The 23412-nt window shown below is 41.4% G+C and overlaps 2 protein-coding genes across 2 annotated transcripts; both read right to left on the bottom strand.

Annotated features, from left to right (window-relative positions):
• Positions 1 to 208: 208 nt before the first annotated feature.
• LOC110167028 (up-regulator of cell proliferation-like) lies at positions 209 to 11192 on the bottom strand. Its single transcript, XM_055161955.1, has 3 exons — positions 11159 to 11192; positions 6382 to 11033; positions 209 to 319 (listed from the first exon to the last, which is right to left on the bottom strand). Exons 1-3 carry the CDS (start codon positions 11190 to 11192, stop codon positions 209 to 211), a joined length of 4797 nt encoding a protein of 1598 aa, XP_055017930.1.
• Positions 11193 to 13706: 2514 nt separating this feature from the next.
• On the bottom strand, positions 13707 to 17777 carry LOC129411322 (uncharacterized protein K02A2.6-like). The gene is given in 3 exon segments (XM_055161956.1): positions 13707 to 15074; positions 15077 to 16495; positions 17028 to 17777. Coding segments are annotated over 3 exon segments (3537 nt in total).
• Between the last annotated feature and the right edge of the window lie 5635 nt (positions 17778 to 23412).

A 23412-nucleotide genomic window follows, 5' to 3' on the forward strand; every position in this document is an offset into this window, starting at 1 on the left:
TTTTGGGACCGCCCTTCACACTACCGGGCATACGGTTTACACCTAAATAGACGCGGAAACCATCTGCTTAAAAACTACATAGTCTATACTGTCCACAACCTGTTAAGTGTACCCGCTACTGTACCCGCACGTGAATGACTGTTTACTTCCCACACGACCCGCCCAGCTGCCTCTTCTTCAGATCGTGCAACACACTGCTGGTCTCAGATTAGCGCCCCCTCCTGGTCGCCACGAAATGAGCACCAAATTGAACTGGCTGGGTCACCACCTCTGCCAATTCTGTCACCACCACTGCAAGCTGGGCCACCACCTCTGCTAGCTGGATCAGGTACACTTATACATGATATCCCAGTGCATATAACTAGACCTATTCAAACTAAAAGACATACGAAAGCTAGATCCATCAGTTGGAATAATATTTTAATTGCTCATGCTAATCCAATGAACAAAGCACCACTGACTTTTAAAATTGGACTTTTAAACATTAGATCTTTGGCCAATAAATCTTTTATAATCAATGACATGATTGTTGATCATCCTCTAGATTGTATGTTTTTAACAGAGACACAGGTACAGATGGAGCCGTAACTTTAAACGAAACCACACCTCCTAACTATAGTTACACATATTCCTCTCGCCTCAATAAAAGAGGTGGTGGCACAGCTGCAATCTTCTCTGCCAAATATAATTTCAAAAATATTCACTTTAATCAGTATCCTTCATTTGAGCATCACTCCCTGGCCTTAACCAATCCCTCCATTCTCTTTATATGTATTTACTGCCCACCTAAACATTCCTCTTCTTTTTTAGCAGACTTCTCAGACCTCCTGTCCATTGCTCATTCAAATTATGATAGAATTATAATTGTAGGTGATTTTAATTTACACATTGATGTCAAATCAGACTCACTAGCAACAGAGTTTTTAAACCTTTTAAACTGTATGAATTTTAAGCAAAATGTTTCACAGCCCACCCACAACAGAGGCCGTATATTAGATTTAGTCATTTCATATGGATTATCAGTAGACATTGCCTCTGTTGTGGACGTGGGCTTTTCAGACCATGCCTGTATATTTTTTAATATAACTATTGAGCAACCCCCCATATCTGAATGCACGGTCAGAAAACGCTGTATTACTGCTGAAGTTATGACAAACTTTACAGAAATACTTAACGACACTCCAACCCCTATTTTATCCTCGTGCGATCTTACTGTTGAATATTTTAATAATAAGCTAAAATCTGCTCTTGATGCTGTAGCACCGCTAAAAGTCAAAACTGTGAAGACAAAAAAGTCCCCTTGGAAAAATGAAAAAAACAAGACAACTTAAGCAAAATTGTAGGAAAGCTGAAAGAAAATGGTGCAAGAATAAAATTACTATAAATTATGAAATTTACCGTGAGCAGATGAGAAAATACAACAATGCCGTGAAATGTGAAAGACAAGCATATCTCTCTCAGCTCATAAGTAACAACATTAAAAATCCCAGGTTTCTGTTTTCCACAATTAGCTCTGTTATTGACCCTGTTCATACTAGGAATGAGCCATCAAACATCCCAAACTGTGAGGACTTTTTGACCTACTTCAGCAATAAAATACAGTCCATTAGAGCTGAAATGCAACAGATCCAACCAGGCAATGCCTGTAATACAAGTCCTTTGGTTTTATCAAATACACTTGAGAGTTTTGCCCTGGTTGATGCTATGACTCAACAAAATATTTTTTCAATTGAAACCAACCACTTGTTTTTTAGATCCTATTCCTACATCGCTTTTTAAATCAGTTTTTAATTTTTTAGCCCAAGAACTTCTTAGTATTGTAAATCTCTCACTACAGACAGGGGTTTTTCCTACAGCATTTAAAACTGCCATGGTCAAACCTCTGCTCAAAAAGGATAACTTGAACTCCTCCCTACTCAGTAATTACAGACCTGTCTCAAATCTGCCGTTTTTAAGCAAAATTTTAGAGAAAATCAGGTCAATGATTTTATGATCTCCAGCAATATTTCTGAAATGTATCAATCTGGTTTTAGAGTTCAGCACAGCACAGAGACTGCATTAGTAAAGATCGTAGATGATATAAGATCCAACATGGACAAGAAAAACCTGTCAGTCCTGGTGCTGTTGGATCTCACGGCAGCATTTGACACTGTAGACCACTGTATTTTATTAGATAGATTGCATTATACAGTTGGTCTCTCTGGGTCTGTTTTTAACTGGTTCAGTTTTTAACAAATAGGGATTTTTATGTTAGCCTTGGGGAGCACTCCTCCGCAAAATGTAAAATGGAGTGCGGTGTTCCCCAAGGCTCAATTTTAGGTCCAACCCTTTTTAATCTTTACATGCTGCCACTAGGACAGGTCATCAGGAGACACGGTGTTAACCTTCATAGCTACGCTGATGATACCCAACTCTATATCGCTGTGTCTCCCGATGACCTAAGCCCGATCGACACCCTTTTTAACTGCATTTTAGATATTAAGTCCTGGATGGCAGCAAACTTCCTCCAGCTCAACCAGGGCAAAAGTGAGGTTTTAATAATTGGTCCTGAAGCTCAGAGAGAGAGGCTCAAAGCTAGGCTCCAAACCTACTCACTGAACCCCTGTGAGAGGGTGAAAAGTTTAGGAGTTATTCTTGATAGTGAGCTTAGCTTTGAGCCACACATCAGGTCCATCACTAAATCTGTTTTTTATCATCTAAAAAATATTGCCAGAGTCAGACCATTTCTCTCTCAAGCCAGTGCAGAGACTTTAATACATGCTTTTATCACAAACCGTGTTGGTTACTGTAATGCTCTCCTTTCTGGTCTTCCAAAGAAATCTACAGCTCCATTGCAGCTCCTTCAAAACTCTGCAGCACGGCTGCTGATGAGGACCAGGAAGAGAGAGCACATCACCCCGGTACTGGTCTCTGCACTGGCTCCTGTGAGCTTCAGGATAGATTTTAAAGTTCTTTTATTGGTTTATAAAGCTCTTAATGGTCTTAGTCCTATTTATTTATCTGATCTGCTTTTATCATATGAGCCCTCTCGGACTCTCAGGTCCTCAGGTAGTCTTCTTTTAACTGTCCCAAGAGTCCAAACTAAAACTCACGGTGAGGCGTCATTCAGCTTTTACGGCCCCCGTTTGTGGAACAGTCGACCTGAGGATCTGAGGTTCGCTGCGAGTGTTCATATTTTTAAAAGTAAACTCAAAACGTATCTTTTTAATTTAGCTTTTAATTGAAACTTTTACTTGTTTTATCCTCATCATTATTATTATTATTATTATTATTATTAGCTTTTAATTAAATTACCATTAATATTTTATTTAGTCTCCATCTGTTTTTAGCTCTCTATTTATATATTTACTATAACTTTTAGGAGCTTTATGTTTATGTTTTATTGTTGTATATATGCATGACATAATGGAGTGGGGGGGTTGCTGTTATTTTTTAATATTGTAAATTTTCTGTTGCATGTGAAGCACTTTGTGCTACATTTCAAATGTATGAAAAGTGCTATACAAATAAAGTTTGATTGATTGATTGATATTTTATTCAAACTGCTAGCCTGTGGCACATTGGCATGTCAGTGATATTTAGGGTATTTATTTTCAAATTGTCAGCACCACCTGCTCCTGCTCTGTGGGTGGTCACTACAAAAGTGAAGGGAGAAACAAACAATAAAAAAAACAAAACTATGGAAAACATATAGATAAAATTATTTTAATAATAATAATGGTTTGAACAAATAACACTGCATTACAGAACACAACTGTATGTTTCAAATGAGAGATGAATCCAAGAGAGCATAATTTATATATATATATACACACACACATATATATATATATATATATATATATATATATATATATATATATATATATATATATATATATATATATATATATATATATATATATATATATATATAGTAAACAAAATATGATTTTCAAAAAACTTACAAGTTGGCTATAAAGATAAAAAATATATATAATAACAACAATAATGATAAATATAGCCGCAAGCGGCAATGATCGGCCCTCGCACGTGCTTACGCCGTGCCCCGCAAACACCGCACCTCACACTGACCCTAATAAGCCTAAGCTTAAACCTTACCCTAATCATAATCCTAACCATAGCTCCAACCCTAGCCCTAAAAATCTTAATTTAACCCTGCAAATTTCAAAATTTGGCAAAAAAAATTATCCAAGATGGCGTACTTCTGGTTTGTAAAGGGGCGTGGTCACAATATACATTTTTGTTCTTATTGCCATGATGCATCTGGCTACCAAATTAGGTTTGGCTACGCCAACGTTTGTGTAAGGACGTCCCATTGGCAAGGATACAATTTTGGCTTGCTGCCATGGCAACACAATGTAAACGGGATGTGAGCATCATTGAGTTTTTTAATCAAGACCATGTCACAAATGTGGATACCAAATTTTGTATATCTGTGACAAATGAAACCTTATTTTTACATACAAATTTTCTAGGGGGCGCTATTACACCCATTTTTGTATTTTCTTACATCAGTCTGGTCGGGGTGTGAACCCACGATTAAAATGTGAGTAAAATCGGCCAAAGTTTGTGCAAATTATCAGTCGTCGAAGTTTGATGGTGAGCCCTAAAAACGAACCTGAAATTTGCACCGTTGCCATGGCAACACCGTGTGACCTTTTAAAAAGCTTTTAACAACTTTTAATGTCCCACTTGTCTAGATGATACAGAATGATTCTGTCTGGGTCAAACGCCCAAGGACGAGTTCATTCAAGTACGAGGACAGGTCGCACGATCAATCCAATATGGCCGACTTCCTGTTGGTTGCCGAGCAACCGCGTAATATGCTTTTTTGTTCCTATTCCCATGATGCATCTGTGTACCAAAATTGGTTTGGCTACGCCAAAGTTTTTGTTGTGTGTCCCATTGGCAGATGTTTGGCCTGTCACCATGGCAACACGATGGGAAATGGCATGGGGTCGTCTTTGACTTTTTTGATCAAGACCATGTCATGAATCTGTGTACCAAATTTTATATGTCTACAACAAAGTAAATGTTTGCAGTACCATGCAATTTCCCTAGGGGGCGCTATTGCACCCATCTGAGATTTTCTTATATAAATCTGTTCAGGGTCGGGGTGTCAATCAACGATTAAAATTTGAGCGAAATCGGCCAAAGTTTTTGTGCCAGAATTTGTAGATTTTACCAATGGAGAGTTTATGTCATCGCTATGGCAACGCCATAAAAAATATGACATGGGTGTCACTGACTTTTGGATCAGGATGCCAAAATGGAATATTGTGCAAAATTTCAGAAATTTTTGAGCAACTATTTGGGAACAAATGATTTTCTTCCATATTAAATTTTGTTTCAATCTATAGGGGGCGCTAATGCGCCAAATTAATGATTTTCACATTAAGTAGCTTCAGGGCAGAGAGTTTAACAACTGTTTAAAATTTCAATGAAATCGGAGTTCGTTTGAGCAAATGGGAGCAATTTGTAAATCTCCTAAATTGTGTACATTTTTTGTTGCTTCACTGTTCAGAGATCGTAAGACGTGTGTGAAAAATGTGGATAAGTTTTGATGTTTCACGTCTTGAGATAATGTGGACCAAATTTGAGCTCGTTCGGGTGAACGCCCTCGGAGGAGTTTGTAAAAGCTTAGCAAACTTTAAGCCAATATTACTGCCCCCTAGTGGGGTGCACGGTGTTGGTGTAATAATATTTTTTCCTTGTCTTGACCTGATTGATTTCTGTGTCAAATTTCATGATTGTCCTTGCAAATTTTTTTTTGTGTGATTCGTATTCCCTAATGCATTTTTGAGTCGTTTGGGGGCGCTGACAAGCCATTTTATTTCTGTTTGGAAAATGAAAATAGCCAAAACGTAGGGAAGCGCGAGTTTTACCAGATGGAATAATTTCCAGGACTTTTTATTATTGTTTAGTGGGTGAAAAATGGGTGAGTTGGTTAGGAAAAAAATAATAAGAAAGAAGAAAGAAGAAAGAAAGAAAGAATATTCTGATGCGAGAACAATGTTCCGCTTTTTTTTGGCCGACAAACTATACATTTTCGGAAACCTCAGGCACATTGCTACGTCATGTCGAGGGTCCCTGGTCACTACGGGCGAGTCACGTCGCGCCATTCCATTTTTCGACCACTTGGAGCATCGCTTTGCGATACTAATAGGCCCTTCGCCGGCCTCTGGCGCTCGGGCCTAATGATAATAATACAAAAATGAATGAAAGTGAATTGTCTTTTTTTGCCTTTTTTAACAACCTTCTCAATATGATATGATTATTTTCTTTTGTATCTCTATTAATCTTTCTAATCGCTGCTGTTTTTTCAACAAGATGAGTTTAGATTTGGTTTTGTCTTGATTTAGTCATGATTAAAAATGCATTTTTGAGACTTTTTTCAGCCTGATCCTTGGTAATGTTTTTCCAAGCTTGAGGGATGTCTGCAGGTTTGGCATGATATGCTTTCGCAAAGTCTTCATTGAAGTTTGCCATGACATATTTCCAATAATCCGATTTTTCAAGACTTATATCTGGAGGAATCTTCCAGTCTGGGTAAATTTCTTGGTATCTATTGAATGGTTGATAACACTTCTTACCATTGTCATCGTAATACCCAAAATTTCGATCAGAGTTCACAAGAGAGGTGCATATGTCTGAAACAAGTTCCTCTGAAAATTCAGATCTCCATGCCCCCAGAGCCTGTGAATGATGAAGTGATGTCCAGTGCTCCGTGTGGGCTGCTCCTCCTGCTTCACAAGGAGCTTTGCAAAATGGGCACTGTTTACCACATCCGATCACTCTGACAAAAAGCTCATGCTGAACGTCAACAGAGCACTTCTTGAGTTTGGAATAGATATCTGTGTCTTGGAACTTCTGTTGACAATCTTTCTCCATTTGTTTTAAACTGTTTAAAAGGTAATAAGCAAACTGGTCCTGCTCTGCAGTGTTTAGGATCATGAAAGTTCCAACTGCATCTTGGGAAATAACTAATTTATCACTTAGTTCTTCACAGATGTTCCTAACAAAACATTTTAGGGTTTTGTTCTTCTCAGTTTTAGCCTTTTTGACAGCAGCATTTATCCTGTTGATACATGCCTGGATATGCCGATTCTCAAACTCACTCGTTGAAGCCTGAGATGAAAAGTGTGAGATTATTTGTTTACATATCCATTGTTGCACATAAGCCTCATAGTCGTTAATGTAGGAATGGAAGAGTCCAAACTGGTTCTGTGAGATCAAATCCAGCAGAATTGAATACTGGAAAAACATTCTGGTGCTGAACTTTTGACATTTCAGCATTTCACCAATAATGTCATGACCCAGGGAGCGATTGACAAAGTCTTCAACTGCAGGTCTCAAAAACTGATTTGTAAACTCCTCTGCTTTCTTTTGGCACTGGTCTCGCTCATGGAACACATCTTTGAAATCAGCACGGAATTTTTCCTTTTTTTCATACAGACATCCGTAAGGATCATTTTTTTCTAAAAAATTATTTTGCATTACTTCAAAGTCATGTGCTGCTCTTGCACATATGTGCTTCTTGAGTAAAACTTCAAACTCTATGTCCAATTTGAGGTCTTCATTCTGTTGCAATCTCTCATCAATCATGTGAAGGATCTCTACAGTGTAGGTGTCATGGTAGTTGGATTCTCTTTGTTTTTTACTGTTCACTGATTGTTGGCAAGCATCTATGATACTGTCAGCCAACCTCTGCACCGTATTCACTTGATCATCATTGTAATAGAATGTGTGTGCTATTTCTATCCACCCTTTAGGGTTGTACACAAAAGGTTGGTATCTTTTGGTATCAGGTAATTTAGTTTTATTTAGAAGCTCACTTGCATAACTTCCTTTGGGCGAAAGGTTTGCCTGCAGACAGTGAAAAACCCTGGATGTAACATTAATCATCTCTGGACGGAAGCATAATAATTTTTCAATGTTTACAGCCCACATGTTGTCAAATTCTCTGTCTAACTCTGTATCAGTCATTTTGGTTTGGTTATTGCGGCACCGCAGAATCAATTCAAGCACTCTCTCTTCTATTTCTTGTGTAAGGTTTTCCTTGATTTTTTCCAACTCCCTCATTCCTTGTCGGATTTCAACAGTTGCAGTAAGCTGATTTATTATTGACTTTTCCAACTCCCTCCGAGTAACTTTTGCACCAGTCATGAACTCCTCTTTATACCTTTCCACCAGATTCACATGGCCATCTGTCTGTTTGAAGTACTGTGTGAGCTTCTCAAGGAGTTTAGTTTCTCCTTTGGACAGTTCTGTGCATGCAGCAGTTTTCAAGTCACTCAGAAGTTTTCCAATGTCTCCTGTATCATTTTCAACAGAAACTTTCCCATAATTTGAAATTCTTGTTTGAGCATTTGTGACCCATGTGTACATGTCTTTTCTGAAGTTATATTCCCATTTGTTGTATTCTGTGCCTAGTCTCATGTATGCATCAGCCACCAGGGTGTTTCTAAAGCTGAAGATGAAGTTTTCATACTTCACAGCGGTCCAGAGACTCCTTATCCACTCCTGAAACTCCAGGACATTATTGGCAGATGATTCACTTTTGCTCAGAATTTGGATGATGTTTTTCTTGAGTTCATACACAGCTTCACTGTAACCTGCATTGACTGGAGCCATTGGAGGGGTTCCATTCCACAGTCCTGGGATGTACCAGTTTCCTGTTTCTGTGCTGTACTCCATCACATCAGTGAAACACTTGTTCTTGTCCTTCTTTTCCATTTTGGCTGCAGCCTGTGTCATCGCATTCAACTGTTCCAAAAGAAGTTTCCTATCTTGAAAATTCTTCTCATGCGCTGAAATATCTGACACATTCTGATGAACAAACAGACATTTGCGCCTTTTTCCAACTTCTTTCATTCTAAGAAATGCATGAACAACTATCTGCAGGATGTCCTTCATTTCAGTGGAGTTCTCCATTGCAATATTTATTAAAGTGATGTCACTTAACCCCACAACGAGGGTTGCCAGCTCATTGTCATGTTCATAACTATTGTCCAGTTTTGCGAGCTCTGGAGACTTCAGACCCTCAGTGTCAATGATCATTAAGAAGTCACAGTTGAGTTTTTCTTTTACTTCTTCACTGACTCTTATGAGGAGCATAAAGGCTCCTCGAGTGCAGCGTCCACTGCTCACTGCAAACTGCACTCCAAACATTGTGTTGAGGAGAGTGGACTTTCCTGTGCTCTGTACTCCCAGAACTGTGATCACTAAGATTTTACTCTGGCAGGACACCAACTGATGGAGCTCAAACAGAACATCACTCACCCATCTGAGAGGGATGTTGGAGGCATCTCCATCCACCAGCTCCAGAGGGAGTCCCTCCAGCAGCAGCTCTGCACAGAGCCTGGGTAAGTGCTGCAACTGTAGACGAGAAGGGTGGTCTTCAGGAAGAGACACTGAGGCTTCATATATCTGACCCATTTCACGAACAAAATGCTCTACCCCCAGAGAACTGCCTGAAAGTTGACGATCAAGATCTTGAATCACCTTTTTGTTCTTAGATTCTTTTGATTCCTCTTTGTACTTCTCTCGAAGGCCTGATAACTTCTGTCGAGAAAGGTTATCAAGATTAAGACGCATCCATTTCAGAAAATAGCACCTTTCAATACCAGAGGTTGATATTGCATTAATGAAGCATGACATGGCTGTAGACATACCATTAGAATTTTGTTTTTTCCTTAGTAGTTTCTTTTTATCCTGCAGAAAACTTTTATAACTGTCAATATTTTCAGAGCCAGCATTTCTAAGTCTACACTCCTCTTTTTCCAGAGAGGTCAGTTCCTTCCAGATCTGACCTTGCAAAGGAAGCTGGGTTTCTTTGTACTCAAGTGTGTCATGGACTTTAGATGTAATAGCATTTGCATTTTCTTTCGCTTTCAGACACTCGGGACAGTCTTCATCAACTTTTATTCCAAGGTCATGCGCAACGTCTGCCATGCGCTCTATTCGCATCCTAAACTTTGAACACTTCTGAACAACACTCCTAATTTTCCCCTGGAGCATTGTGACAAAGTCTGCATCATTAATTTTTTGAGTTTTTAGAGTGATTTTGTGGTCTGTCAATTTCAAATTTTTACCTAACCTTTTAAAATCTTCTTTATTAAAGTTCTTGCTTTGAGAGTTACTAACTAAGAAAATATCAGCCTTGCTTTTATGAAGCATGTCACAGGCCAAATCCAGTTTGTCACAGAAGACAAACACTGCACATGACGTCTCACATAAAAAAGCGAACTGTGGTATAGACGAGGAAATGTCTCCACGGAGGTTGGCTACTGTTACAGGCTCACTGAAAATGTCAATGTTCTTCTTTCCACATGGAAGGTACCAAGCTATTTCAACTATTCCATCAGAAATCTTTCTCGGACAGTCCCCACCCTCCATATTGTGATGCACAAATGTGTCATGATATTGCTGAGAATTGTTCAAGAGTTTATTGAGAATCTCTGACTTAGACAAAGAACATTCTCCGAGTCTCACAAAGGAAACCATTGGAATTTCAGAATGAACAATGTGTTCTTCAATGAAACCCTTAGACTCCAACAGTGACTGAGGTCTGTATTTTTTCACAATGTCCCTCAGGGCCCAGAGCATCATTGTGCACTGTTTGGTGTCAGGGTTTGGAAGCAGCAGAGGCACCGCAAACTGACACATTGACATTTTCAGTGTGAGTTCCTGCTGCACAAATCCATCAGAGCAAAGGAAGAGTGCAGTAATGATGTCAAGAGGGTTTAACATAGCACCTGATGTTTGACCGGCCAGTAGAAAGTCCGGATTAAACCCAGTCTCTTCCAACGATACTTCACAGCTATGTGACACTTTGTCTTTGACATTTCTGGCTGTTACATTCACCATCATTAATTTCTTCAGAAAATTCCATGCTATGTTTCTGACAGACCCGACTGATGTTTCTGTAATACTCTTCTCATCAATCTGTAGAACTGTGCTCAGGGTCAGCTTGTCTTTGTACTGCTGCTCCAGGCCCAGATCCTCCAGCAGGCTCTCCAAACGTGTATCTGGAAATAAATAAGAACAGTTATGTCCAGTACATTTTGTTTATGTTTCAAATTAATGCTGAAGCTTTTTTTTTGTTTTTTTTTTTTTTTGTTTATAAGCTAGTGTCATGGGTCATTATACCCACTTGTAGCATTTGATTTGCTTGATCTTTTGACCATGGAGGCAAATATACCCCTGTAGACAGTTGGTAACTTAACCCACCAATCTCTAAAATAAAATAATAATAATAATAATAGAAAAATCTTTCAAAACCAACTCTTCTCTCTGCTTAAAAGCAGGAGGAAGCACCGCACTACCGTCAGATGTGTGTTGTTGCTTTAAGATGACGGTGGATGGCACACTGCAAACCAGAATTACTGTTTCTGTGTTGATACAGTTTTTTGTGTACTGGTTACTACCACAGTCACTTAAAGCCACAAACTCATTTGACTGTCTAAAGAGTTGCAAAATGTTTATTGCCTTTGTCAGTGAACAAAGTTAGAGAAACTGTGAATTTGCTTTGGCATTTTGGCTCTAATAATAGGATTTGCCAATAATGTTTGTGATAATTATAATTCCTATTACTTCTTATTTATCTATGTGGAGTTAATATGACTGACTGAGATTAAGGAGCAGGAACATACCTCAACCTCCCTCTCCTCCTCTCCAACAAACCATAGCTCACCCCAACCACACCTCTAATTTCCCAGAAGCCTATTTGTAGCAGCCTATCCCATCAACTCAGTTTGTCTCAGCTATCTCGAGCCCACCTCCCACCCCATCTCTTGTCTGTCTTTCAGCTATAAGACAGTGACGTGCATTCAGGAGAGGCAAGGTAGGCAGAGCCTCACGTGTCAATCTTAAAAAGAAAAAGAAAAGTTGATTATAAAATATAATACATTTTAACATTTGTCACCTGGTATGTATTACAAATCCCTTTTCCGTACAAATCCAGTAATAAAAAATATTTTGAATTAAAAATGTCAAAACGTCTGCATGTTCCAGTCAAATACAGAGAGGAGGAGATGCGGTAATACCTATGGTAATACCTATGGTAATACCTAATAAATAGTGTCTGTATGCAATGCAAATAATGTGTGTCACTGTCCTGTCTATCCAAAATAAAACACTCTGACGATGTGTTCTGACTTTCCAAAATTTTGATTATGTATGAGATATATTTCTCTAACATGTTTAGGCTTGCAGATTAGTTATAAAACAGCAGTAAAAAGTTACTCGGTGAGGCAAACAGTAGTAGCCTCAGCAAGCATGAGCGATTAGCCACTCACATTCAAAGTCAGATCACTTTGAAAACTTTTGGAGTTTGAAGGATAGACTTAGCCTTGGATGAACAGCGGAGACTAAACATTAGCCTACACAATGCAAAGGTAAAAGAGAACAGAGAAATTTTAAAAGACCTTATCAACGCAACCTGTTTCCTCGCTAAGTAGCACCTAGCATTTCGTGGCAATGATGAGAGCACAGGAACCATGGAAACTATGTAGAGCTATTATACGCTTTTGCTGAGAAAGACAAGAGGCTAGTGAAAAATTTAGCTACATCTACTCTGTTTTCTGGCTTGTCAAATAGAATACAAAACAATCTTATTGAAGCAGTCAGCGATGTCATCAGAAATTATATTAGAAATCAAATTAGCACAGCCTCATTTGTAGCAGAAGTAGACAAGGCAACTGATGTGACAAATAAAGCTCAGATCTCTGTCATTTTGCGCTATGTAAAAACTGAAGCAGCTTGTGAAGTGAAGGAGATGTTTTTGGGTTTTGATGACATGAGTGCAGATAGACAAGCCCCTGCTATAGCCGAGTATATTATAGGTGTGTTGGAGAAATAAACCTGTGTTGAAAAGCTTGTAGCCCAGACATATGATGGGGCTGCTGTAATGGCAACAGACCTTAATGGGATGCAGGCTAAAATAAAAGAAAAGGTATCTGAAGCCATGTTCACCCATTGTTATGCGCACAAGTTAAAACTTTTACTAATGCATTCAGCAAAGTGCATCCCTGAATGTCGAGTGTTTTTTAAAACAGTTGAGGGACTAGGGGCATTTTTTAGCAAGTCCACCAAGTGCACGCACTTAATGGATGAGGTGGTGAAGCGACGTTTACCCAGAGCAGTGCCTACAAGATGGAGCTCTAACTCCAGCCTAGTCCAGACAATAAGCATGTACCAAAACGATCTGCGTGCTTTATTCCATATCATGGAGGAAAATCCTGACAACTGGGATAATGAGACTTTGATGTTGGCAACTGGATATGACCGGTGGCTGTCAAAAGCATCAACATGCTTCTTACTTATGACATATGAGGACATTTTCAATAAAACTGTAATATCCTTGTTAATGAAGGATGAGCGGACCACAGGTTGTAGATGACTTTTGGTTTTTACTGAACGTTACTCAATCACAGTTCAACAGCAACCGGGAACAACTGACACATTTTTCCCAACCTTCCGCCTATGCCGCCACCTAGTGGTCAACACGGGGTATAACATGTATCTACTACATTCCTCCCCTCTTAAGCTATTACTTTCATCTTAACTACTCAAACAAAAATTAACTAATTATTCTGTAGCTTTCCAAAACTAGCCACCTTCACATTTAACTGTGTCATCTTCTCAAACATTATAATAACCCTGACACAACCTTTTTCTTTTTTTTTTTTTTTGGTTAAGAATCAACATTCATAGTCTTTCAGATAACTAGGTTTTGAGACAGTCCGTTGAGAACGCCGTGCAGCTGTTTGCTGGGGTGGTGCGTCCTTTGCTGCATCTGGGGCCGGAATATCTGTCACAGGTGGTTTTGGGTTTTCTTGCACAGTTCCTTCTGGAGCACAGCTATTTCTCACTGGCACAGGATCAGCTGAAGACAAATCCACCATGGGTGGTTCTATGATCTTAGGGTCTACTAGGTCCGCGTCTTCCGGTCTGGCCAGTATCTGGTCAACATGCCTTCGGACAACTGTTCCATCTCCCAACATGACCTTGTAAGACACCGGTCCCGTGACTTTGGTAATAAAACCCCGAACCCATTTAGGCCCATAACTGAAGTTCCGTGTAGACACTGCATCTCCCACTTGGAAACCTCTTCCTGATCCGAGCTTGTCGTGATGCTTCTTCTGCATGCACTGCTTCCGTTCCACCTTGTTTCTGAGGTCCGGATGCCCTAGATCCAGTGTCGATCTCAACCTCCTGCCCTGCAACATTTCCGCTGGTGACAGCCCTGTGGTGGACTGAGGGGTAATGCGGTAACTAAACAGCACTCTTGAAACTTTAGTATGGATGCTACCTTCACCTGCTTTTTTCATCATGGACTTAAATGTCTGGACTGCACGCTCGGCACAGCCATTTGAAGAAGGATGATAAGGAGCTGAAGTGATGTGTTCGATTCCGTTCTTCCTCATGAATTCTTGGAATTCGGCACTCACAAAGCACGTACCATTATCTGACACAATCATCTCAGGTAATCCTTGACTGCTGAAACTTCTCCGCAGACATTCAATCGTATTGGCAGAAGTTGCTGAGGTTACCGCGTAGGCGTCCATCCATTTGGAATAGGCATCCATCAGTATCAAAAACATGTGACCCATAAAAGGACCCGCATAGTCTATGTGTAGCCTCTGCCACGGTTTACTCGGCCACTCCCAAGGGTGGAGTGGTGCTGGAGCTGGTAAGTGGCGATGTTCTTGGCAGGTGCTACATCTTTTCACTACAGATTCAATGTCTGCATCTAACTTTGGCCACCAGAAGTAGCTTCGTGCTAATGCTTTCATTCGGGTGATGCCTGGGTGACCATGATGCAGTTGACCCAGTAATGCTTCGCGACCTGTCGGGGGTACCACCACGCGTGACCCCCACAATATACACCCATCTTGCACACTTAATTCGGTTTTCCTCACCGCATAAGGCTGGAAAGCTGAGTCTGAGTGTTGTAGTGGCCAGCCATGTTGAATGAACTGACAGACTCTGGACAGCACTGGGTCTTTTCGTGTCCACTGGCTAATTTCACTGGCTGACACGAGCGTTACCTCCTCCAGCATCAGTACGCGGTCCTCCTGCTCTCTCCTGACTGAGGCAGGGGGAGCCGGCTCAGAGCGTCCGCATTGCTGTGGTGTTTACCCGGCTTATAGACAATCTCATACTCATATGCTCGCAAAGTCACTGCCCAGCGCTGAATGCGAGGGGATGCCATTTGAGGCACTGCTTTCATCTCACTGAAGAGGGACAGTAAAGGCTTGTGGTCTGTACAGATGATGAACCTCCTTCCATATAAATATTTATGGAAGCGCTGAATGCCAAACATCACCGCCAGTCCTTCTTTGTCCAGCTGCGAGTAGTTTGCTTCAGCTGCCGTGAGTGTCCGTGACATGAAGCCAATAGGCCGCTCTTGCCCGTCTGGCATGCGATGCGACAACACCGCCCCTACTCCGTAAGGCGACGCATCGCAGGACAGGATTAAGTCTTTATGGCTGTCATAATGCACTAACACCTCTGACGACTGCATGAGCCTCTTAGACTCCTCAAAAGCTCTCTCTTGCTCCTCCTGCCAGTTCCACGGCGTTTCTTTCCTTAACAGTCTGTGCAAGGGAGCTAACCGTGTTGAGAGATTTGGCAAGAATCTGTTGTAATAGTTGAGCAGGCCTAAGTAAGCTCTCAGTTCTGTGACATTAGTTGGTGCTGGTGCCTGTTGTATAGCCCTGACCTTGTTTGGCAGAGGGTGGAGCCCCGCGGCATCCACTTTGTGTCCCAAGAACTCGGCCTCTCGCTCCATGAAGACACATTTGTTGCGCTTCAGACGAAGACCAGCCTCTCGTAGCCGCTGTAGGACTTCGTTCAAGGTCTCCAGGTGCTCGTGGTCACTCCGACCGGTCAGCAGGATGTCATCTAAATAAACTGCCACATTAGGGATTCCCGCCACCAGACCCTCCATTATCCGTTGAAAAATGGCAGGACTAGAGGAAACACCAAATGGTAGGCGATTCACTTGAAAAAGCCCTTTGTGTGTGTTGATTGTGACATAAGGCTTTGATGCCTCATCGAGGGTGACTTGTTGATATGCGTGACTAAGGTCCAGTTTAGTAAACTTCTCACCCCCGGTCAACTTCTCAAATAAGTCCTCCAACTTGGGTATTGGATACTGCTCTAGCTTGGAAACTTGGTTTACTGTGAGCTTGTAGTCCCCGCAAACACGCACCGAACTATCAGTCTTTAACACCGGCACTATTGGTGCAGCCCACTCTGAGAACCTCACTGGCTCAATTATGCCCTCCTTTGTGAGCCTTTCCAGCTCTAACTCTACTTTCTTCCTCATGGCAAAAGCCACGGGCCTGGGCTTGTAGAACTTTGGAGCCACGTCCGCTTTTACGTATATTTTTGCGGGCGGGCCTCTCCAGGTTCCCAGTTCTTCTTTGAATACCTCTTCATTCTGCTTTAGCACATTCTGTAACGTTAGCTGAGGCTGTTCCATCTTATTGACAAACACACACAGTTCATTTCCAACTCTCTTAGCCATGCTCGGCCTAGCAGGTTTGGCCCCCTCCCTGCTACCACTACTACTGGCAACTGCTTGACTTTGTCTTTGTAGGTTACTGTTACCATTGCCGTTCCTAGTGTAGAGACTTTTTCACCTGTGTATGTTTTCAGAGTCAATGAGCAGTTTTGTAACTCCTGTGCGTTTCCCGCTGCCCATAACTTGCTGTATTCATCTTTTGTCAAAATCGACACACTACAGCCTGTATCCACTTCAAACTGTACCATGTTCCCATTCAGATCTAGCTGTGTGGTAATGGGGTCTACCTTTGCCATTTTTGAGTCTTTTAGGTTGTGCATTGAAAACACTTCTTCGTCACTGGACTGGGGATCCGTGGACTCGCTCATATGATGCGCGTACTGCCTTTTTTCTTTCCAGCTAGCCTTTTCACCCTTGACATACTTCTTCCCTCCCCCCTTAGCCTGTTGCTGGTCCCTAGGAGGAGAGAGGACCTGCACATCTTTTTCACGTGCCCCTTTTTCCCACACCCATGGCACTTTTCATTTAGAAACCGGCAGTCCCGTGCCAAGTGTTCCCCCCCGCACCTATAACAGGCCAATGGAACACTCTTGCTTTGATCTTTAGGTCGTACATTCACCTTATGCACTGACAGCGGCGGTGCAGCCTTGCTCACAGTACTGTCCAGCGCCTTTGATTGCAAGTCACGTATATCCTTGTTCGCTGTCTCGATGGCCTGCGCGACTTTCAGGGCTTTATCAAACGTCAGCTCCGGCTCCGCTAACAGTCTCCTTTGAATGCGATCATCCGCAATGCCGCACACAAGCCTATCGCGCAGCATCTCCTTCAGCTTATCACCGTAATTGCAATGTTGCGCCAGCTCTCTCAGCACAGCCACATACTCCAACACAGTCTCATTTGCCGCTCTAGTCCTTGAATTAAACTTAAATCTCTGGACTATTTCACTGGGCTTTGGATTGTAATGTGACTGAAGCAAACCAGTCAATTCCGCGAATGACTTGGCACCCGGCTTCTCTGGACTTAGCAAGTTCCTCATTAAACTATACGTCCTGCTGCCGACGGAGCTCAACAAAATCGCTCGCTTTCTTCCTGCGTCCGTAATCCCATTTGCCTCAAAGAAGTGCTCCAAAACTTCACAATATTCCTCCCAGGTCTGTATCTGACTGTCAATCACCGTCAGCGCTCCCACCATGGAAGTAGCCATCCCGCCGCTAGCGCCAGCTTCCTCGCCGTCCGACATTAGCCGAGAAACTGTTTCATGAAACACTCAAGCTGTTTCCTGCACCAACAGCGTCTCCCGAGTTCACCAGTTTCCTCGTCGCCAAATGTAATATCCTTGTTAATGAAGGATGAGCAGACCACAGGTTGTAGATGACTTTTGGTTTTTACTGAACGTTACTCAATCACAGTTCAACAGCAACCGGGAACAACTGACACATTTTTCCCAACCTTCAGCCTATGCCGCCACCTAGTGGTCAACACGGGGTATAACATGTATCTACTACAAAAACAGACTCACTTTTTAGAGTGCTGCAAAACAAAGTGTTGGGTATTCAGTATTGTTGTGGGCACATCCATGACACACTCCGGGCTCTAGAACTCAAAAGACAGGATTTTGACAGCTTTTATTACCGATTTGAGCAGAAATGTGGTGAACTTGGTCTGACAAACACTCAGTCAGAGATGAACATAATTTTGGTAAGCTAGCTTTCCTTGATTTATTGGATTGCACAAAATTTAGTGAGATGTCACAACATTTCGATGACACGAAACTGCAGAGCTTGTCAAAATATGCAAGTTTTTTTTACTTTGTGAGACTAAAGGCGGATCTAATCGGACTGTATAGCTCCCAAACGGTAAGGAATGAATGCAAGTCTCCTGGACAACTTGTCAGCTTTTTGACCCAGAACGACCTCATCCAGACTGTCCCTGAGGCAACTAAGTTACTCCAGTTAGTGCTCACAATACCAGCAACAACAGCTTCTGTGGAGAGATCCTTCTCAGCATAAAAATTGAATAAATCAAACATCACTGCTATAAAACATGTACGAAGGGAGGTACCTTACCTACTGGGCCGATTGATTGAGATGGAGCCCCCACCCTGAGTCACAACCCAGCCAACTGTACCTCATTTGTCTCATCATTCATCTCATCATTCATCAATAAATATCTTCATTGCTAGTGAACCATCTTTAAACTGATAAATAAATAAATAAATAAATGTATATATACTCTGAGATGATGGGATTGGCTTACAAATGCAAACATAGTTGTTGCCTATTCTATTCTACTTGCTAATCCAGAGAACAAGATTTCACTTTGGTCACAAGTTTTAATCAGGAATCAGTGATCATATATTGATACTTTTTATTGTTATTTAAACACAAAATATTTTAGTAAAAGAATTATAATCATATAAGATTAATAATGCTTTTGAAGGTGCAACTGTTTTCATTCATCATCTAAAAATATCCTATGGCTTTGATGTTCTAGAATATAACACAGAGAGCACATTTACAATCAGTATCACATGAGAATTTTGCATTCTCTTACCTGCAAGGGCTTGTGTAGCAGGAAAATGATCAGATTCCAAGGAAACCGTTGCTGTCTCATAGTCTATTGGGGGCAATAAGGGCATACCTGAAATTAAACAGAAATTCGAGTTTAAGTTGCAGAGCCCTCTAATCCGTTTCTATTTCTACTTGGATGGGAGACACTGGGAAATCAGGTGCCACAGGGGGCACCAGTCGCAAAACTGCCGTTGTGTCCTTAGGCAAGACACTTCACCCACATTGCATAGTATGAAAGTGGTGTGTGTGTGAGTGATGGTGGTGGTCGAAGGGACCGATGGCGCCGATTGGCATGGCAGCCGCGCATCTGTCAGTCTGCCCCAGGGCAGCTGTGCCTACAATAGTAGCTTACCACCACCGGGTATGGAGTGAATTAATAATACTGAATAATGCTCTATAAAGCATCTTTTTGACAAATGTCTGTGAAAAGTGCTATATAAATAAAGACTTGCTTCCTCTATTCAGTCTTAGCGCTCAGGAATTACCCTTATTCACAAACTGACCTCCAGAGGGAATTGCCCATCTTTATCCCACTGCCACGTTTCCATGCTGGTTAAATGATTGCAAAAGTCCGAACCTCGTCATCCTGCTAAACGCTTACCTCTCATTTCAGACATCCTCTATGTTTGCATTCGCACTGTTTGCTTTGGATACCTCTCGCAACCCGTGGATCTCACCCTTGAATGCATGTTCCTCTTGGCCTTCTTCAAAACACTGAAGAAGTTTTAGTCAAGAGCTTTCGACCTGTCCATCCACTCTAACCCAAACCCTAGGGGTCCCATACCAGTTGGGCCGACTGACTGAGACAGAGCCCCCACCCTGAGTCTCAACCCAGCCACCTCTATCTCATTTATCTCATCATTCATCAATAAATATCTTCATTGCATGATGTTGTTGGTGTGGTCCTTGCTACTGAACCATCTTTAAACTGAAAGAGAGATAGATATATAAGCCAGTCCACAGCTCATGGAAAAAGTTGCAAAAGTTCTCATTAAAATGCCAAAAAATGATTTTATTTATGGGAAATAGTCTTAGTTCTTGTAACATCACAGTTTTATTCTTTGTTTTGGCATTCCCTTATCAGTGCTATTGCAGTTTGGTTCCATAGGTTTAATCGGGAAACATTCCATAACATTTTCATGGATTTGATGTCCATCCCACAAAACTTTAATAATTTTTAAACAAAAACTACAAAATTAGTTTGAATAAGCTCCTTAAGACATCATCCAACTGTTTATAATAATAATATGCCAATTTCAGTTTTCTTTGATTGCCCTTCTCTGAAATAAACATTTAGGCACAGCACATCGAGTTGAGTTGCTCTGCATTCGTCTCCTCCTGCCTGCGCTCTTCTTAAGATGTGATGCGAAATGTGATACATATATAAAAATGCTTTAGTTCATGTCTCAGTGTTTCATTTTTAAAATCTAATGTAAAAACTGAATTTTTTAAACAAACAAATTATTTTACAGCTGCAATGATAATTTTATTCTCTTACTGTCAATTTAAAAGTGTATATAGCCTATATCTATATCTATAAAATCTATATACATAAGGAGCTCACAGTGACTGCCTATCCCTTGGTTCTGAATATAAGTTCCCCATTAATTTTCTTATGGACTTTCTGAAAGAAAATATTATGGAATTCAATATAATAATATACCTATCCCTCCCACACTTTCTCTACACACTCTCCCTCAAATAGACTGTATAAAAAGTGCTACAGGGTTATTACCAGTCAACGCCACTCACCGCGTGCTAACGGTATAGGAGAAAATTTTAGCCATAATATGAATAGGATTTTGATGGACAAGTGATAAATGTCTGTGGCAAAGTTGCTATATAATAAAGGACTTTGCCTTACCTCTATGCAGTTTAGCGCTCAGGAATTACCCTTATTACAAACTGACCTCCACTTGCATTGCCCTCTTTATCCCTCTGGGTAATCTTCATGCCGGGTTAAATCAGAAAACGCATACATCCATTGAACATACCTCAATGTCCACGTATGTAATTCCTTTTGCTTGGAATACCTCTCGCAAAAAGTGGATTACCAGAATGCATGTCCCTCTTGGCCTTCCCAAGGGGAAAGTTTGGCTGACCTGTCCCCACCCTGATCTAGGGGTCTTTTACCATTGGGCGATTCTGAGTTATACATTGGTTGGTTTTGTTTGGTCCTTCTATATTCATTTTAAATGAAAAATAAAATATTTCATTGCATGTTTTGGTGTGGTCCTTGCAATGAACCATCTTTTACACTGATGTAGACATCACAGTTTTATTATTATAAGCCAGTGCCCACAGTCATGGAAATTGCAAATTCTACTTAAACCCAAAAACATTTTTTTGGGAAATAGTTTATTCGGGAATAAATGATCAGTATTTACATTTTTTATTATTTTTACACACAAAATATTTTATAACTTTGTTAATTCCAATCATACTAGTTTAACAAGTTTACTCGGTGCAACTGTTTTCATTTATCTCTAAAAAACCCTATATAATTTGAATAATTTTTAAAGGTGGCACAGTCTGCATTTATAATCAGTATCACATTAGAATTTGCATTTTATAATACCTGACAAGGGCTTGTTGTAGCAGGAAAATCAGATTCCAAGGAAACCGGTGCTGTCTCATAGTCTATTGGGGGCAGTGAGGGCATCTGAAATTAAACAGAAATTCAAGTAATACAGGGGTCTCCAACCTTTTTCCTTTTGTGAGCTATGTTATGTAAAACAAAAATGCCAGAGAGCTACAAATTTTAGCAGTTGCCAGAACTTTTGTAAATATAAGAGCCATGGTGAGCCGAAGATGAAGTACAGTTAGATGTCTATAAAACATAACCCATTAGTAATCCTGCACCATTAGGCATCAAATTAATATTTCAAAAAAATAGCATTTAATCATCAAATTGGGTTTTCAGCCACAATAATTCAATTCATGGCCCTACTTGGAAGGGGATGGAGAGCTACTGGTACCTCCCGAGCTACAGGTTGGAGACAGACATCCCTTTAATCCGTTTCCCTCTTTTGATCAATCCCTTTTCCCCTCCCTCGCCACACCCCCTCTTCCCCAACACCCAAATGATTTTGCTCCTGTTTCTCCTATGTACACCTCCAGCACAGCCAGCTTCCTCCACCAATCAACCATCTCCTGTTTCTCCATCCCTCTGGCAGCACATTATTACCAGTAATTACATTGCTCTCTCAATTGATCGAGCCTTCTCTCTTCAACGTAAACCTGCCGCGGGATCTCCAATCCAGCCAGGGCCTCACCTTGAAAATGTTCCAGACCACTCCTTCGCAATCAAAAGATCTCACCCCTACTGAATTTGCTCTTGCATTTTCCATTCACCGCAAAGTCATCTGCTCTGCTTTTACTAATAACTGGAGAGCCAAATTAGACAACAACCTGGCAATAGTCCTCGACCTCCCATCAGCAATTCAACCATGGTACCTACAGGGGGTCCCTGGATCTTGAGCTCTACTGTTGGGTTTTTGCAGCTCATGCCCCTCTCTCAGAGATCTTTGGTAATCCCTTCCCATCTATCCACCATATTTTCGTCCGCTTTATCCTGTGAGGCGGTCGGGGGGAGCAGACCTAAGCAGGACTCCCAGACTTCCTCACCTAGACTACGGCCTCCGCCTCCTTCCAGAAATCCCGAGGCGTATCCCAGCCCGCAGAGACATAGTCCCTCCAGCGTTCCGGTTCTTCCCCGCTTCCTCCCAACGACATCACTGGAAGCTGAGAGGCGCCCAGAGGCAATCCGCCATGCCTCGTGAGAACCTCAACTGGCTCCTCCATCGTGGAGAGCAGAGAGTACTCCAGTCCTCCTGTGTGACTGAGCTCCTCACCTCATCTCTAAGGAGGCGCAAACCACCCTGCGGAGGAAACTCATTTCTGAGCGCTTGAAATCCAAACGATCTTGTCCTTTGGTCAAACACAGAGCTCCTGACCATAGGAGAGTAGGAACGAAGAGACTGTTGGGTAAATCGAGAGCTTCGCCTTTCGGCTCAGCTCCCGCTTCACCCAACAGTCGATAGAGCGACCGCATCACTGCTGAGCTGCACCAATCCAAGTCAATCTCACGCTTCCATCCTCCCCTTTTCTGTGAACAAGACCAGAGAACTTGAAAAATCCTCCATTTTTGAACCAGGGACTCTCCACCCACCCGAGAGGCAAGCCCACCTCTTTTCCGGATCAAGAAACCACTGCCTCGGCCTTAGTAAGAGATGATCCTCCCCAGCGCCCATCGATGCAAACACTGTCACGTTGTCCCAACAGGACTATCTAAACAGCAGAGAG

Source organism: Boleophthalmus pectinirostris, unplaced genomic scaffold (genome assembly GCF_026225935.1).
Source record: "Boleophthalmus pectinirostris isolate CB_2022bp ecotype Guang Dong unplaced genomic scaffold, ASM2622593v1 HiC_scaffold_4, whole genome shotgun sequence".
Lineage (NCBI taxonomy): Eukaryota > Metazoa > Chordata > Actinopteri > Gobiiformes > Gobiidae > Boleophthalmus > Boleophthalmus pectinirostris.